This window comes from Panthera tigris, chromosome A1 (assembly GCF_018350195.1).
Source record: "Panthera tigris isolate Pti1 chromosome A1, P.tigris_Pti1_mat1.1, whole genome shotgun sequence".
Taxonomy (NCBI): Eukaryota; Metazoa; Chordata; class Mammalia; order Carnivora; family Felidae; genus Panthera; species Panthera tigris.
Window position 1 is genome coordinate 78,038,637 of NC_056660.1, and position 19,100 is coordinate 78,057,736.

Sequence of the window (19,100 nt, forward strand, 5' to 3'; positions counted from 1 at the left end):
ATCTTACATGGTATCATATTTGACTCAAAATGAAGTTTGAAAATAATAAGATACAATATCATAATATTCCCCTCTGATACCTTCACAACAGTGGCTGAAATAGATTGTTTTCTCATGACATGTGGTAAATGAGTGATCTCTAATCTGCTTTAATGTGTCTTTTATCACTGAGCTCTATTCTTTTACAGCTCAGTTTTAATGATGTGTGCAAATGATTCTCTAAAAGACACGTACCACTCCAGTAAACACTGCAATGTTATAGAACTTAGAATAACGTAGCCATCAGATTCTTCGACTTCAGTGTGCAAAATTGAACACTGACATTTGAGAAATAGTATTTTCCAAAATTAACTCACACGTCAAATTTGACAATCCTAAAAATGAGAATAGAGTGATAGTTTTAGTTGGTTCTTAACAAACCTCAAAGCAACTCTTAGGGAAATCTGTTAGTTCTTCTGAAATGGCGTGTGGAAATTTCAAAGCTGGTAATTGGTTCCCCCCTCCCATCCTCCTAGTGAAATGGGTTTGCTTTGGACAGAGTATTTGAAACAAACCACATTATTCAAATAGCGCATTTTGCTTTATTCTGTTTGGGTCTTGCCTGCCTCCTTATTGCAAAGAAAAACAACAAATGCATGGCGTACAGCCCATGTAATAGAAAGCTGACTATAAAGGACAGCTCACATCTAGCGAGTACTTGCTCGATTCAGCAAGCCGAATACTGTGTTAGGTGCTCGATGTGTTGTCGTTTGTCCTCATAACCATTGGTGAAGCAAAAACTAGCAGCCCCATTTTGCAGATGGAGGAACTGAGGCAGAAGATGAGTTACCTGTTCCCATTGGCACTAGTATAAAATAGACCTATTATATTCTTATACTTATTATATTATGTTAATAAAATATGCATAATATATGTGGAATATATAATATATTATACTTATTACTACTATTATTACTAGTAGTAATAGAAGACACGACACTAAAATCCAGGAAGCCTGACACCCAGTGTTCATCCGGGATTTGAGAGAGAGCTGGACCAGGGGGCGGAGGTTCCAGGCTCTAAGGGGAAAATGAAGGCAGATGTGCAACGGGTTGAATGATCTCTGCCCCGTGGACAGATCTCGTAAGTAGTGAGTGTAGCTGCACTTCTTTGGGATATATATCATTCCCTGAGTGACCGTGGATGCAGAAGACCAGAGAGGTTACATACCTTTCCCAAAGTCAGCCCGGAGAGGTCAGGCACAGACTGGCATGGCCAGAAGGAACACTCTGGCATTGGTGCTTGGGTCCCCTGTGCCGACCCAGCCTCCCTGTTTGTGGCAAGGACTGAGTCACATGAGAGAGAGAGAGAATCAGGGAGGTGGCTGATTTCTAGCAGCTACTGGCTGAGAGGCAGGTGTTAATCATCACCACCATCATCATCATCATCATCATCATCATCATACTTTCACTGAGAATAAGGTGGATTATTTCCCCTTGGTAAACACCTGTTATGTCCAGGAACCAATCCTGGGAACGGGATGCATAAATGTGAAGGTCTGAGCTACCATGGAGATTCACACGAAAGCCTGGGTGAGAATAAATGCTGACAACAGGTACCAACAGGAGGGGAGCAGACCTGACCTTTCCATGGCCCATCCCCCTCCTCAACAAGGCTGACTTCCAGACTTCCCTCAGCTTCAGTTCATTTCTCTTTATTAACGCGAACAGCCATGAAATGTTTGATTGGAGAATCTTTTTACATTTAATTTGAAAACATTTGAGATCTGCAGGGAAGTTGTCAAAACATCCCTGAGAGTTCCCGTACACCTTCTCCCTGCTCCCCCACGCCAACACCCCACACAGACGTGGTACGTTTATCCAGAGTACAGAGTTAGCTCAGGTATGATGCTACTCACTAAACTACAGACTTTGTTCACATTTTTCCGTTTCCCACCAAAGGTGGTTTTCTATTCCAGAGATTTCTATTCTATTCTATTCTATTCTATTCTATTCTATTCTATTGCTTTTAGGAGCAACTATTTTGGCCTGAAAATTATAGAGAGCAAAAACCATGTTTTAGAACTCATTTCAGTTCCATTCAAATGGTTTAAACTACTTTGGGCAGTGCACATTGATGATCCATACTAAGACAGGCGAACGTTGAGAGCCTACCATGGATAAGGTGTCATGTCACATCTTTGGGATAGAATCAGAGGAAAATGATTCCAGACTATTTTCTAGCGGTAAATAGAAGGCGTGCCGAGAGAAACCATTATGCGGACTTTGAATTCAAAGCAGAAGAGGGGCTTCAAAGAGGAACACGTTGAAAGAACAGTGAGATAAAATTAAGACTTGACCCCCAGCGGCTGAGAAGCATCTCTGCCTTCTGTTTCAAAGGCTGTTTTCCCCGTAGGCGTGGACCTGACCTCACTGTGCCAGCTGAAGGTGCAGAGACCCGTGAGCATGCTAACAGATGTCAAACACTTCTTGTCCGATGGCGGAAATGTCAATGAGAAAAATGATGACGGGGTGACGCTGGTAAGTTAATATAACTGACTCAGAAATATTGCTGATGTAGAGGATTTAAGTTGATTTCTAAAGCCTGGAATTGGATGCAATTAACATTTACAAATGTCCTTTTTTTCTGATCATAAAAGTTCTGCATATTTATTGTAAAAATCTTGAAAACACGTTAAGTACGCAAAGACGGAAACAGAAATCACTTATGTCGCCACTCAGAGAAAAACCAGTGTTTGTAGGCTGATGTATTTTCTTCAAGCCTCCCTTCCATTTTGTTAAAAAATTTACAGTAATTTTTTAAAGTGTATTTATTTATTTTGAGAGAGCGGGAGAGGGGCAGAGAGAGAAGGAGATGCAGAGAATCCCAAGGAGGCACGTCACTGTCACCTTGAAGTCTCACTTGGGGCTGGAACTTACGAACCGTGAGATCACGACCTGAGCCAAAATCAAGAATCGGACACTTAACTGACTGAGCCACCCAGGCGCCCCTGGAATAATTTTTAGGCATTACTTTGTCAGTGTGATTTGTTGAAATGGAACTTATGGGAGAATGTTTTCATTTTTCATTTTACATAAAACAAATTACGGGTCACTCTGGGGAATGACTTTCTAAATCCAAGTGAAATCCTGTCACTGCTTTTTTTCCACAGCTATTGGGCACAGTGGCAGTAATGAAAAACCAGTAAAATTAAATGTGGATTAATTCTCATATAAGCATAATGTCTAGTCATGAAAATAAGAAACATTGGGCACTATTGACTTGCACTGAGCATGCCTGTGTTAAAGTTAACTGTCGTGGAAGTAAATGTACTGAGGCTCAGGGGGAAGCACTGAGAGAAGGTAGATTAGCAGAAGGGGGTATGACGCTCGGAGCGTGGGATGCGTGGAAGCCTCTGGAGCCAGTGATTCAGGTTGTACTCTGCATTTTTCTGGAGGTGTGAGGTTGAACACAGCGATGGGAGAAATGGCTTGTCTAAATGGATAAAATTTGTGTGAGACCCGATACGGTTTTAGATTTATTAAATGCAAATCGAACACCCTGAGACCTCTGGATAGAATAATCTTCCTAGATACTGATTTCGGACTTTGGACTGTAGGTTTTCTAAAGACTGTCAAGAACGTAACTCCAAGTTATAAGCAAAGAGAACAAAGCGTGTTTACAGTTTATTGACAAATCACATTCAAGTGGAAAAATACTCGAATTAATCTATTGAGGAAGTAATTTATTAACCCCAACCTGTGAACAAAATAATAATGAACAAAGCCACAAAAGCCCTTTTATCATGGGCTTACATTTCTTTGGGGAAGATACATACTATACCATATAAATGAGCTAAATGTGTAACATGCTAATAATGACAAACGCAAAGGAGAAAAGAATAAGATAAGGATGTGCTGGGAGGTACACAGGTAAGATCTCACTGACGAGGAAGTTTGAGTAATGACCTGAGAGAAGTCTGCACACACTGCAGGGGTGCCTAGGAGCATTTCAGGCTGAACAGTGGTACGTGCAAAGGCCCTGAGGCCGGAGTGGGTGTATTAAGATTTAGAAACAGCACAGAGCCCTGTGAAGCTAAGCAGAGTAAAGGAAAGGAGTGAGGTAGCTGGACCAGATCCTGCAGGGTTTGTGTGCCTGTGTGAGGACTCTGCACTTACTCTGAGTGAGACGGGAACACGTGGGAGGGCCCTGAGGAGAGCACAGCCCTGCTTCACTTCTAAAAGCATCACTCACTCTGACTGCTGTGTTATGGATGGACTGTCAAAGGGCAGGGCTGACACTGAGAGTTCAGGTGAGAGGTGTGGTTGGTGGTGGAGCTCAAAGCTACAGGAAGCCGAAACTGTGGGAAGTGGCTGACTTGTGTCCGTGTGAAAAGAAGATCCGCTGCGTTTTCCTGATGGCCAGGTGGTTAGGAGAAAGGACGATTGCAGAAGGACTCCACGTACTTTTAGCCTCAGCACCTGCAGCGATGGAGTTGGCGTCCGGTGAGACCGAGAGGGCTGAGGACCAAATGAGCTTGGAGCAAAAAAGACAAGGACAGCTTGGGAAACACAGAGCTAGATGTGGCTCTGAACCTTCTTCATGGAGACGCTGGGTTTGTGGTTGGATATTGGAGTCTGGGACTCAGGAGGCGTCTGGACTGCAGAATCACTTTTGGGAACACTAGCATATACGTGACGTTGAAAGCCTTGACCCTGGATAAAATCACACTTCTGACACAGAAGAAGAAGAGAGAATTGAGGACCGAGCCACGATGCTTAGGAAGGAGAGGAAGATCCAGAAATAAGACTGGAAGGAGAAACTCTCAAGGTAGGAGGAAAACCAAGAGAATGAGATGTCCCAGGAGCCAAGGAAAGGAAGTATGATGATGATGATGAGGAGGAGGAGGAGGAGGAGGAGGAGGAGGGGGAGAAGGAGGGGGTGTGTGGGGGGGAACGGTTGACTATCAGATAACCACTGAGAGGTCAAATGACTGGAGGTGGTGAATTGACCTTTGGACTGTGTACTGGGAGGTCACTGGTCTTTTCACCGAGGAAAGATGCAGTGGAGTGGTGGTCTCAAAATCCAAACTGTAGTGGGTAATAGTTCTTTTAATGTGTGTAACGCACCAATGCCTAACACAGCACAGAAACCCAGTAGACCTTTGTGTTTTTGTTTGGCTTAAGATATTGCAGATTTATATGCCTCTAAAAAAATCACTGCTAAATAAAAATTGCATAAGTGTTTCAAATATTGCCAAATCAAAGGACCCACGTACTTTGGTAGTGAAGCTATTGAAAGAATCAATCAACACAGAACAATAAATTGCGATCAAGTTCCACCATCTTCAGTTTTGACATTCTTTGTGACTTTTTTCTATTGAGCAGAGAGCATAAACATTGCAAATCATTGTTTTATAATAACTAAATGATCATCTTTGATCATTGAGCTTTTCACAAGGAAATTAGTAGTGATCGGGAGGCTAGGAAGTTGTCCCTTGAAGATCACAGTGTTTAGCAAGCGGTAATGTAGTTTGATTCTTTGGTTGGAATCAATCAGTCTATCATGTTAATTACTGCCTTCCCAGAGCTCTCCTCTGGATTGTGTGTTCCTGTCTGTTGTTGGTCGACAGTAAGAAGACGCCAGTCCACAGATTTCCACATCCTGAGTTGGACTGTCGCTTGTGGTTCAGAATCATTTCCCACACTGTCAAATTGTGCAAAAGAAGACGAAGCTATCAGTGAAAGGCTCAATACCTTTTTCTCCTTTGTTAGAACATGTGACAAAATTACCAAACTTACTGTAGCTCTCTTAAAAAGATCTCTTGCTGTACAAGGATACCCTTTTTAAAAGAAAACAAAACCTGAGAAAAGGATACAATCCGCCCCCCAAGAAAAGCCTTGTTACAGAGGATATGGAAATGCATTCCTGAGTTTGAGTGCATAGATGCTCTTTGAACATCTACAGTAATGACTTTCAGATACATTATAAAGATGCTGGTTCTTCACTCTTTTGTCCCAGACTTTGATATATAACATCTGGCCTTGGGACGTATTTACTTGGTCTGTTGGAAAAGAATTATTCATGAGATGCAAACATCAAACAATTTTATTTCTGACTCCCTTTGTTATGTCAGTAGTGCTGGTTTATCCCTTACTTCTGGGTGAAGACTTAGCCAATGCTATCAGCTTTCTGGCCGCAGTTTATATCACGATGCGTAGCCTCAATTTAGAGATTAGAATGTGTGGTCCTTTATGACAGTGAAAACTCCCTGCTGGCATGAAGTCAGGGCTCCCTGGTCTTTTTATGTCCTATTACCTTCTAACCCCCCTGGTGTAGCTGTGGATTCCTTGTCAAAATTGTGCTTTTAATGTAATAAAAATGGTACCCAGAATTACAAGGAAAGACAGTTCTATCAAAACATCATAATCATAATATTAAAATTAACTTTGTGATATTAATGCACATGCTCCATTATTAATGCACCGAGTAACAGCTTTAACCATTACCATGATTTTAGAGTAGATTTGAACTGGGGTGATATTTGGACATTTCTGCTAGGATAGCAGTGTGATATGACAATATTTCTTGTGATGGTAGAGAGCATCACAGCTGTGTACCCTATGTTCACCGTTGAAGAATTTGCTAAATTTCAGTTGGGGTTAGAGAAAAATAAAACTGTTTTCCCACCAAATTTGCAAACCCCCTGAATCTATGCACAGTTCCTACAGGGGCTGGTGGGTTCAGGCATTAAGGACCTCAAGTTCAGCTACATCTTGAACCTGTTCCTGGTATATCAGGAAGTCCGTAGAAGGGAGGGTAGACGTGATCACCTGTTTCCCTTTCTGCCACTGCCTTCTCTTCAGTGTCGCAGAAGTTGCGGGAGAGGATGGGAGGAGACAGATGGGCAGGAGGTGATGCAGTGGGGGCTGGAGGGCTTTGACTTGACCTTCCTTGAGAGAATGCCCTGCTCTCTGGGCTAGAAGCGGACCCCTTCCCTTGTGAGGATGTGGAGGTTCTTCAGATATCACCTCCTCACCACCACCACTGGGGATCTCCAGATGGTCCTTGACACCTGCCTCAGTTCTAGGGAATCTGAGGTGCTCCAGCCTGTCTCTCTCGCCCCCTCAGGCACCCCCCTGATACAGAGCCGAAAACGAACACAGCTCGTCCCTGGAAAAATCTGCCCGCATTTGTTTTTGCCCCTGTGAACTCATGAGGGCCAGTGGATGCCAGGGTGTCTGCGACCTCCCCTTGCAGCCCACTGAGCGGAGAGCCAGCCCATCGCTGCCCTTTACTTTTTCTAGGCAGGAATCAAAACCTAAGTGACAGTGTCTTCGCCGTGCCGCTGAGGACACATGGCTTCCGTGGGCGGTCACCATAGCCAGGCTCTCCTGACGTGAATTAGGAAGGAACCCAGGCTCCCCCCCCAGCACAGGTACACCCACATGTACGCTGTCCTTTTATCTCTTGAGGTTGAGGTCAAAAGTAATCTAGGCAGTTTTTGGACAACTATTTTCAAATATATATACACACACACATATATATGTATATATATACACACACACATATATATATATGTATATATATATACACATATATATATGTATATATATATGGTCTTAGTTTGAGATAGGATATATATTATATTCACACTCAGTCAAAACTATGGTAGGAATAATCCTCTGTTAATATTCTGACATAAAAGTAGAATAGGAGAAGATGTGAAATTATTGGTTCAAAACCTGGACTCATTTCTGTAGGTGTTTGGATAGCTATTCCTCAAGACTGATTTTTATTTACTCCCAACATCATGTTCATCAAAATTTGGCATTAACCTTAGAGTGACCTTCCCGATGTAGGGCGGCAGAGGTCACAGACCTTAAATAAGACCACATTCAGTGGGCATATATTTCAAATTTCACACATAGCTTCTTTTTAAAAATTAGGTGCACAAATACAAGACTGAGAGACAACATGATGCCCATTTTCCATGTTATGCAATAAAAAAGACTTAATTCTAAGTGGTGGAATCCTTTCCGCTATACAAATAGGGGGAGAAAACACAAAGGGAAATCCTGATATCATTGACTACAACAAAAATTAAAGTGAACATTTATGCATCAAACAAGAGCAGAATTAAGAGGCAGATAATAAACCAGGAATAATGCTTACAATGGCTCTTCCAAAGTGTTGATATTTCTCAAATATGCAGTGTTCATAGAAATGAATGAAAAAGATGACCCTCTCTCAGTAGTGAAACAAGTAAGAGAGTCATTTCACTAAAGGAAATACAACTATCCTGTAAATATATTAAAAGAGACCCATTGTTAGAAATTGAGTACACTGGAATTATTTATAGTTGTTTTAGAAATTAACAGCAAAGACCAGAAAGCTAAGTAAGAATCTATGCACACACAGGTCTATGCGCACAGTCTATGCACATAGGGACTGTGCACACATGGGGTCTGTGCACACACAGATCTATGCGCACACAGGTCTATGTACACATAGGGTCTGTGCACACACAGGTTTGTGCACACACAGGCCTATGTACACGGGGTATGCACACACACAGGTCTATGCACACAGGGTCTATGCACACACAGGTCTATGCACACAGGGTCTGTGTACACACGGTCTGTGCACACACAGGTCTGTGCATACACATGTCTATGCACACGGTCTATGCACATAGGGACTGTGCACACATGGGGTCTGTGCACACACAGATCTATGCACACACAGGTCTATGCACATAGGGTCTATGCACACACAGGTCTATGCACACAGGGTCTGTGCACACACAGGTATGCACACAGAGTCTGTGGACACACAGGTCTATGCACACACAGGTCTGTGCAAACACAGGTCTATGCACACACAGGTCTAAGTACACGGGGTCTGCACACACACAGGTCTGTGCACACACAGGTCTATGCACACAGGGTCTGTGCACACACAGGTCTATGCATATGTAGGTCTATGTACATGGGGTCTGCATACACACAGGTCTATGCACACACAGGTCTATGCACATAGGGTCTGTGCACACAGGGTCTGTGCATACACAGGTCTATGCACACACAGGCCTCTGTACACGGGGTCTGCACACACACAGGTCTATGCACATAGGGTCTATGCACACACAGGTCTGTGTACACAGGGGCTGTGCACACACAGGTCTATGCACACACAGGTCTGTGCACACAGGGTCTGCACACACAGGTCTATGCACATAGAGTCTATGCACACACAGGTCTATGCACACAGGGGCTGTGCACACACAGGTCTGTGCACCCACAGGTCTGTGCACACACAGGTCTATGCACATGCAGGTCTATGCACATGCAGGTCTATGTACACGGAGTCTGCACACACACAGGTCTATGCACATAGGGTCTATGCACACACAGATCTATGCACACAGGGTCTGTGCACACAGAAAACTGCGTCCCTGCCTACAGCCCTGGTTGGGGTGTGAGTTGGCACCAACATTCTGGAACTCAGTGTGACAGCCTACAGAAATAACTTGAAAAAACGTTCATTATTTTAGAATTCCAATTCTATTTCTGGGAATGTGTCAGAAGGAAATGGTCAGAGATGCAAACATAGTGATTATCAACAGAACAATCTTGTATAGGATCGGAAGTGTGGCAAATACAGAAATGCCCGGTAATTAGCGATTGGTCAGGCGTATTATATGCTCCAGGTGACGGCGCACTGTGCTTTCCTGAAGAGCAGTCTGTTAGAAGAGTAATTTCCAACTTGCCATAATTTTCCAAGATCGTCCTTTTCCAGTCGTCCTGCCAAGAGGCTGTTGCCAGTTGTCAACCGAAACAACAACCACCTCTGTGTCTCTCCTAAGACCCCATATAATAGCGGGAGAGGAGTATTCTGAGACGCCATAGTGGTAAACACTTTCACATTTTGGCACCTGACGGCTTCCAGCAATAGCGGCAAGGTAGGGGTATAACTTCCATTTCAGAAAATAGCCATTTTTTACACTCTAACTTAATGATGAGAGTGTCCCTGTAGGGTCTGTAGGCTTGCTTATGGATTCAGAATTTGGTTGCCAGGAGAATTGAGGTAAAGGCTCTAAGCTCTTGATATTTTACTATGATGAATTTTTAAAATTCTGTTATCTCTTGTGATGGTGTGAAAGTATTCAAAGTCACGGTTTTTTTACTTCCATTTTGAGATTGCCTAGGATTAAATTTGTCTGTCTCCAGAGAGGTCACTGGGAGCTCATGCTTTGGATAGTGTTTCTGCCGAGTGAGCCAAGACTTTCCTTCTAGTCTTTTCCTTGAGAGCAGTGCCTGACGTGACAGGCTGAGAGCTGGGCTGAGTTTGAAATGGCAGAACCCAGTTTTGCTGAGTCGAAAGCAAATCTACTCGTAAGCAGTTCATCCTGTGAACTTGACATCGTTAGTATCAGGTGCTGACCAACAAATGGATAGTTCTTGGTTCATTTTGTATTAAAAATGAAAACCTTCTGAGATCCAGATCTTAGTGTACATAGTTCAGAGTAACCTTCGAATTAACTGATTATTCAATAATGTAGAATAAATTTAGGGGCAGGTGAAAGATTGATATTTTTTGGAGAACAAATATATAAAATTATGTTTCTCTAAAATACTTGTGGATATTTTATTTGGGGGACTGTTTGCTAGAATATTAATGAGGTAAGTTCTATATATAATAAAGTATGGGAAGATTGATGTGAAATGTGATCTTTTAATGTTCATGCTTTAAATTGGATGGATATATTTGCTCTTTTGGTACAGTCAAGTACAAGAAATAAGCATATAACTACATACTGTACATTAAAGAGCATAACTATGACCAGAGGGAGAAAAGCAAATGTTTTTGCTGGATTTTATTAATATATATGTACGTGTATTTAATAAGTCCTTTTGACTTTATTGTAATTTTGTTTTTGTAATAAAAACAGCTACAAAATCCCATGCTACAAAAACAGGAAGAACTCACTGTTTTTACTACTTTTATATTACTTTTATTTTTCCTTTCCTCATAGTTCCTTGATATTACGTTCAGGAAATCAGTCACGTGGTTACTTAATAACCTCATTTAAATTGAGAACCAGTTTAAGTCAGTTGAGCATCTGACTTTGACTGAGGTCATGATCTCGCAGTTTGTGAGTTCAAGCCCTGTGTCCGGCTCTGTGATGACAGCTTAGAGCCTGCTTCAGATCCTCTGACCCTCTCTCTCTCTGCACCTCCCCTGCTCATGCTATCTCTCTCAAAAATAAAAATAAACATTGAAAAAAGAATTGGGGGCGCCTGGGTGGTTCAGTTTGTTATTCCAACTTCGGCTCAGGGCATGATCTCACAGTTCATGGGTTCAAGCCCCTCATCAGGGTCTGGGCGGTTAGCATGGAGCCCGCTTTAGATCTCCCTCTCTCTCTGCCCTCCCTTGCTTGTGTGCTCTCTCTCTTTCTCAAAAATAAATAAACATTTAAAAATTTTTAAAAAAGGAATAAATTGGAGTGTGATGATAGTTGGCTTATAAATAAAGCCTGCAGCATTGGAAACAGGACTTACCGCATCTGGAAGTTTGAATCCTTCTGCAAACCCTGATCTCCTCATTGTGGCTCCTGAGCCTTCATTTCTAAATCAGGTTGCTTTCAGAAACTAAATGGGGAGCACGTTCAGATGAGAGCTGCATCATCATTTTAAGGTCTGTCAGGATTAACTCATCCTTTCTGGTGTCCCCACCCCTTTTACCTGCTCATAAGCATTAAAATGATCCCGTCACATTTCCTATTGTCGTTTATATCTTCGAATCTCCTCCGGTCACACCAAGTACAGGGGTTGAATTTCAGAGCGAGTGTGACTTATGGGCAGGAAGCATTAAAGCGTTCAAAGATTGTATGTTATATTTAAAAGTATTCAGGGGTGCCTGGGTGGCTCAGTCGGTTGGGCGTCCGACTTCGGCTCAGGTTATGATCTCACGGTTTGTGACTTTGAGCCCCGCGTCGGGCTCTGTGCTGACAGCTCGGAGCCTGAAGCCTGCTTCGGATTCTGTGTCTCCTTCTCTCTCTGCCCCTCCCCCACTTGTGCTCTGTCTCTGTCAAAAATAAGTAATAAAAAAAAATAAAAGTATTCAGATTATAGAAGAAGGCGACACTAAAAGGGGAAATGGGAATTATATGAAAAAGCGCACATTGTCCGGATCAGAAGGTAAAGAATAAATAACTCACCTGTAAGCTGTTTTGCAAAGAAGGTTGATGTCCGCTGATATCAAGTAAATAAAACCGCATGTATGTTCTTTTTCAAAAGGTATTTTGGATCTGGTATTTTATTAGCTCTCTTCAAGCCACTGAATAAATTGTTTTGATGTCATTGCTTTTTTTTTGAAGTGGCATAACAAAATATTTCTTCATTGCAGTTACATATGGCATGTGCCAGTGGCTACAAGGAAGTGGTGTCTCTTCTCCTCGAACATGGCGGGGACCTCAATATAGTAGACAATCAGTACTGGACCCCACTCCATTTGGCAGCAAAGTATGGCCAGGTGAAGTGATTTCCTACATTACTTTGAAAAAACCTATAATTAATGTATCATTTCGTATGTAATTTTTTCATTTCAAATTGTCTGCTAAGTATGTGACTTTTAATGGCATCATATTAGGAGACGAATAGTTTTACGGTTCAAAGAAAACATCGTCTTTTGGAAGGATACATAAAACATACATTCTCGGGATTCTGCGTGTTGTAGTCAAAACTGTTGGATAAATGATGCACAATTGTAAACATTTTGCATAGAGTGGACTTGTTATTTTCTTAACATTTCATAGTCCTTTTAATAGCTCACAGTTTCATGAGTCGTTAAAAATTCTATTTGTTCTCTACAGTTAGAAGTACAGCAGATTTGCATTTTGGTTTTTATTTTTCATATAAATTATATTTCATCTTAATGAATGAAGAAAGATTATCAGATATTTTTTCTTTGAATTGATTTTTGGCTACAGCTAATACAACCTCAGCCACTAGTGCACAAATTACTTTCTCACCAGGTACCATTATATCATGAAGCAAACTGACTTTTAAATGACTTATGTGGGTGAATGTGACAGCAGTGTTCATAATAATATCAAAATCTATTTATAAAATACGCCATATTTTGTGTTAGAGAAAGCCTGAGTACTACTATTTGGGAAGATAATTCAATTTTACATAAATAGGGAAGTTGAGGTTAAACTTGTTGATTCCCAAACATTGGTCTAGGGTGACAGTCACACCCCTTAAGTTAAGTTCATACCAAGTTGAGTCTCTTGGATCCTAAAGGTTATGAAAAATAGCGATCATAAAATTTGAGTACTGCAGTTATTGAAATAATGGAAAACATTTGCATTTCAATCATTTTAGAAAAAGCACATTGCTTAGGGAAAGTCTTTCAAATTAATGAAAACATCATTTGCTTTGACAACATTTCCTGTATGAAAAGGTTCATTCATTCAATAAATATTTCTAACAGGCTATTTATTAAGTACTTCAAACTGTGCTTTTAGCAAGTGAATGTGTAAATAAATGGATAGATTAAGGGACCCAAGGCTGTAGATGGTGAAGCCATTGGGCCCAGGGGCCCCAGGTCCCCTAGATCCCCCTGTAGATCATAGGAGCACTGGGGGATCAATAACCTCAGCACACCATGAATACACCCGTGCTTCATTTCTAGCACCGCGGCACACTGGAAAACGCTGGGTGAGAGGTTTTGTCTTTAGTAAAACGTAGAGAAGCAAACATATAAGCAAGTGCTATTTCCTAGAACACTACCTGTTGCTCTGAGCTGAAGAAGTGGTAATCAGTGAATTATCAAAACGTGCTTATTGTAGTCAGGGATCCCTCTGGAAGGAGCTAAATCCAGAAGTGAGGGATTGATAGCTTGGTAAAATGTAACAGAATGCTACCACAACTTAATGAATTAAGGCTTTCATTTTACCCAATTTTTCAACTTTTCTGATTGGGCATTTAGATCAGGTATCATTTCAAGGAATAATAAATTGTTTTCCTTCAACTGCTTTTATTGGATAACGTACTCTGGGGCAATAGGACTAGATTTAACAAGTTTATTTATTTATTTATTTATAGTTTCTTTATTTTTAATTTTTTTTTAACGTTTATTTATTTTTGAGACAGAGAGAGACAGAGCATGAGTGGGGAGGGTCAGAGAGAGGGAGACACAGAATCTGAAACAGGCTCCAGGCTCTGAGCTGTCAGCATAGAGCCCAACGCGGGGCTCGAACTCACGGACCGTGAGATCATGACCTGAGCCGAAGTCGGCCGCTCAACCGACTGAGCCACCCAGGCACCCCATATAGTTTCTTTATTTAGACAGCGAGCAAGTGGGGGAGGGGCAGAGAGACAGAGAGAGAAAATGAATCCCAAGCAGGCTCCCTGCTGTCGGCACAGGGCTCAATCTCAGGAAACCTGTGTTGAAATCAAGAGTCAGATGCTTCACCGACTGAGCCACCCAGGTGCCCAATTAGCAAGTTTTTTTTCTTAAAGACATGCCTCGGACTAACTACATCACCTCTTCTGTTATTGGACATTTAAATCGTTTTTATCAGAACCCAGTGTGTGGTTTTTGTTTTACTTCATTGCGGGTCAAATGAAATATTTGGTAGGAGTTGGGGTATTTTATTTGTTATTGTATTTCTCGGTTCTGTGATTTCCATTTGGCTTTTTTTTTCATTGTAACTTCCGTGTCTTTGATGGACTTCAGTTTGTTTCAAGAGGATTTGTAGTTGCCTGTTGAAGCATTCTTATGAGAGCTGCCTTGCCATCATCATCAGATGGTTCCCACACCATCCACCTTGCTCTTGTTGCCAATTCATCATCTTGTCTCTTTCAAGTTGTGATGTCCTGATCTTGGCATGGTGAGGGGTTTTTAATTGCATTTTGGACACTTCAGCTATTATGTTAGGAGAATCTTGGTCGTACGTAAATCTTCTGTTTTAGTCAGCCTGTTTAAGTTCAGCCTGCAAGGCCTGGTCTACTTGAGTGGGTTGTGGTTCCAGTGACAGTTTCATTTTCAGACCCCTTGAGTTATCATTTTAGTCCACTTGGCTTATCTGACGCCCCTGGTGTTCTCACTGCTTTCTTCTAATTCTCCCAAAGGGTGGAAGCCCAAGCCGGGCTACCCCATGTCTCTGGGTGAGGTAGGTGGATGTCCACAGGGACAAAAGACTTTCAGGACTGGGGGCCTGTTGGGGCGTTCTCCCTCTTGCAGGCACCCCCTCCCAGCTGTGTTTGCCTCTCGTTGGGGAGGGGAATCTCAGCAGGTTGGAAGAAAAAGTGCTTGATCTGGCACTACATGTTAGCAGATCATGGTTCTGGACTCACCTGCCATTGCTGGAGCAACACAGTTGGAATGTGGGAGGGATGCATCTACCCAGGCCCCTCTCTGTCCCTAAGTCGGGCTGGGAAACACTGGGTCTGGGCTAGCCTTCGGTTACCTGGGATTCCTCCCTTCCGCAGGCCCTGAGCCAGTTTCCCTGTCTCCTTGCCTATTCAGACCTCTTCCTGGGTTGCTTGTTATTTCCAGGGGTTATTTTTTTTAAATTTTTTAATGTTTATTTATCTTAGAGAGAGAGAGAGAGAGAGAGAGAGAGAGAGAGAGAGAGAGAGAGAGAATCCCAAGCATACTCCACACTGTCAGCACGGAGCCCCCATGAATTGTGAGATCATGATGTGAGCCTAAATCAAGAGTCGGATGCTCAACTGACTGGGCCACCCAGGTGCCCCTCCCAGGGGTTATTGTAATTGGGAGGGAGGATGTGGAAGAAACCAGGCTAAGTTGGTATTTTTTTTAATCTTTTTTTAATTCTTTTTTTAAAGTTTATTTATTTTGAGTGAGAGAAAGAGAGAGAGTGGGAGGGGCAGTGAGAGAGAAAGAAACAGAGAGAGAATCCCAGGCAGGCTCCACAGTGTCCGCAGGAAGCCTGATGTGGGGCTTGAATTCATGGAACTGTGAGACCACGACCAGAGCTGAAACCAGGCATCAAGCGCTTAACCGACTGAGCCACCCAGGTGCCCCTAAGTTGGTATGTTTTAAAGCGATGAAGAAGTTAATTTATGATTGTTTTCACATGAAACCCATCTGTGGGCAGAAGAGAAATGAAGGTGCATTTGTATAACTTCCATTATAAGGTGTCTGTGGGGATCTTTGGTTCTACATGTTGAGTATGTCTCAATGTGACCAATTTCTGACTCCAAGATCTATTTGGTAAGAACATCTAGACATTTCTGTTCCACTTCCTGGAAGCTATATGATTAAGGCAGAAAGAATGCGTAGCTTTCAGAAATTATATCCCTCAGGCAATCAGATGTAGCTCCTGATACTTTTCTCAGTTATGGGCCTGCAATTTCAGAGGCCAAGAGTTTGTATGAAAATAAGGAACTGACATTTCAGGGGTTCATGGGAAACCCTCCACTGCAGAAAGGGGAAGTTCTGCCCAAGAAACTCCTTTTTTTAAAGAAAATTTTTAATGTGCTTATTTAATTTTGAGAGAGAGACAGAGCATGAGCAGGGGAGGGGCAGAGAGAGAGGGAGACACAGAATCTGAAGCAGGCTTCAGGCTCCGAGCTGTCAGCCCAGAGACTGATGTGGGACTCGAACTCACGGACTGTGAGATCATGACCTGAGCCGAAGTCGGACGCCCAACCGACTGAGCCACCTAGGCACCCCCCAAGAAACTACATTTTTTTTAAAAGTTTATTTCTTTATTTTGAGAGAGAGAGAGAGAGAGAGCATGAGCAGAGGGGCAGAGAAGGAGAGAGAGAGAGAATCCCAAGCAAGCTCTGTGCTCTCAGCACAGAGCCCAATGTGGGGCTTGAACTCACGAACTGTGAGATCATGACCTGAGCTGAAATCAAGAGTCGGTCGCTTAACCAACTGAGCCATCCAGGCACCCCAAGAAACTACATTTTTAAAGGGCCTACAATTAAGCTCTATTTGATGATAAGGTGGTAAAAAAACAGGATAAGAGGGGCGCCTGGGTGGCTCAGTCAGTTAAGCATCCGACTTTGGCTCAGGTCATGATTTCATGGTCCGTGAGTTCAAGCCCAGCGTCAGGCTCTGTGCTGACAGCTCAGAGCCTGGAGCCCGTTTCAGATTCTGTGTCTCCCTCTCTCTCTGCCCCTCCCCTGTTCATGCTCTGTCTCTCTCTGTCTCAAAAATAAATAAGCGTTAAAAAAAATTTAAAAAAAAGCCAGGATAAGAGTCAGATAAAATTTGTATCATGGAGAAAGACATGTTTTCTATAACCTTGATACAAGACTAGTGAATATATTAAGCTGATATAACAGGTTGGCTATATGGTAAACAGATTGGCATTTGGTTTTAGTAATTGAAAGTAGATTCTTTTAAATGTTAATTTACACAGTTACCTTTAACAGAAAGAAATAATGGCTAACAGATATACCATTTGGTATATATCAACATATATACAAAATAATGATTAACCTATATACATATGTTCGGTATAAGATACATAGCATGATACCTTGTGTGCCTTGGTGATTTAAGAAACACGAGCCTGGCACAATTACCGCTGCCTTCATAAAGCTTGCCAGTGATTCCTGTCACACGCAAGCTGTAAGATAACGGGATGGCTGGCGAATAAGGCAGGGAGAGTTCATGGGTATTAGTACTCTCACCCCATTATCTGCCATATTTGAACAATTTGTCAAACTTTGGGTTTTCTGAGTCTTTGTTTTCAGCCTAGAGAAACAGTTATGAACTTAATGTGGGAAATATGATTCAAAGCTACATTTCCTTTGCAAGATGCAGAGTAATTCAGCTTGATGTTTTTATTCCTACTTCTCTGGTGCCCCAGTGATTTTCCCAACACTCATCATTTACTAGTGATAAATGAATGGAGAAACAGTTTCCAATTGCTCAATTTATTCTTTCAAAACCAGCTGAAAAATATTTGACCCCAACTTTTAAAAAAAAGATGTATATGTTTTTTGTTCTTGCCTGTATTTCCTGGACACTTCCCCGCACAAGCACCTATATTTCATTCTTCCCATCCAAGCGATTAAGCCAGTTTTGATCTGAGGACTCCCCTGGCCTCCTCCCTGGCTCTGAACCCAGCTCAACCACTCACTGGCTGTGTGAACATAAAAAGCCTCACTAATTTTTCTTCCATAGAGTCTGGCCCCAAGGTCTTCAATCAATGGGAACCATCAACCTCAGTTAAAACGGGGATTTTTCTGTAGCTCAGGAGATTCTTGGGAATGGCAGAGGCAAATGCATGAGACAGCACTTGGGGTGTGTCCTAGTCAATTGATTCAGTTGCTAAATTTGTACAGACAAACATCCGACACAAAGGTTTCCAGAATTGCCCAGTTATAGTCTTCAAATGAGGCAGGTTTAAAAAGTAATGTGACATTTATCCTCAGCTTCTCTAGAAAATGACTAGTCATTAATTCACTATTTTCTAAACCCTTACACATTTCAGCACCAAGGATAGATCTAAAGATCCTAGGTGGCTTTTCCATTTTGCTCCCTTATACCTATCCAGGTGGGGTCTCCACCCAAATGTAAGCTCCAGGCAGTGAAGACTTTTGCTTGCCCTCCATGCTATCTCTGTGTCCAGCAGACTAACCCAAGGAATTGAAAGAGAGATCAACCAAGAACTTGAAGCAAAGCACTAACACTCAGAGGCAGAGGGGGGCTTTTCTGTTAGAATGCATGACATCAAAACCAAAATGTGTGCCTTGATTCAGACCAGAGGAAAAAAAAAAACAACTAAGAGATTTATATTAATAGATTTTGGATAAATTGTGTTTCTTTTATTTTGTCAGGAAAATACCATACAATATAGAGGATTATATTTAAAATGTGTTCATCTGTAAAAATACCACTTAATATTCATTTTGGAGATAATATTTTAGAAATAGGTTTTATTTGAATATCAAGTTATGTGTATGGGAGATTTAGAACTCTAAAGGAATTTACTGTAAATATATCTCCATTCAGGAAAAGAAAAAAGCTTTAGAAATGCTAACATTTTTAAAGACTGATGGCATTTTTAGAGACATTCATAGCACTTTCACTTTCTTATAAATACCTTACAAATATAAATACCT

General features: G+C 41.9%; 1 protein-coding gene across 4 annotated transcripts in view; it reads left to right on the forward strand.

The window, feature by feature from the left end:
- Positions 1 to 19,100, forward strand: part of MYO16 (myosin XVI) — a 610,989-nt gene that overhangs the window by 242,411 nt on the left and 349,478 nt on the right. For all 4 annotated transcript variants that reach the window (XR_006215346.1, XM_042980064.1, XM_042980054.1 and 1 more), the window contains exons 6-7: positions 2,395 to 2,519; positions 12,391 to 12,516. Coding sequence is in view for 3 of the 4 variants with exons in the window: in XM_042980064.1 (XP_042835998.1) it covers positions 2,395 to 2,519; positions 12,391 to 12,516 (251 nt within the window). In the remaining variant the exon portion in view is untranslated. The remainder of the gene's footprint in view (positions 1 to 2,394; positions 2,520 to 12,390; positions 12,517 to 19,100) is intronic.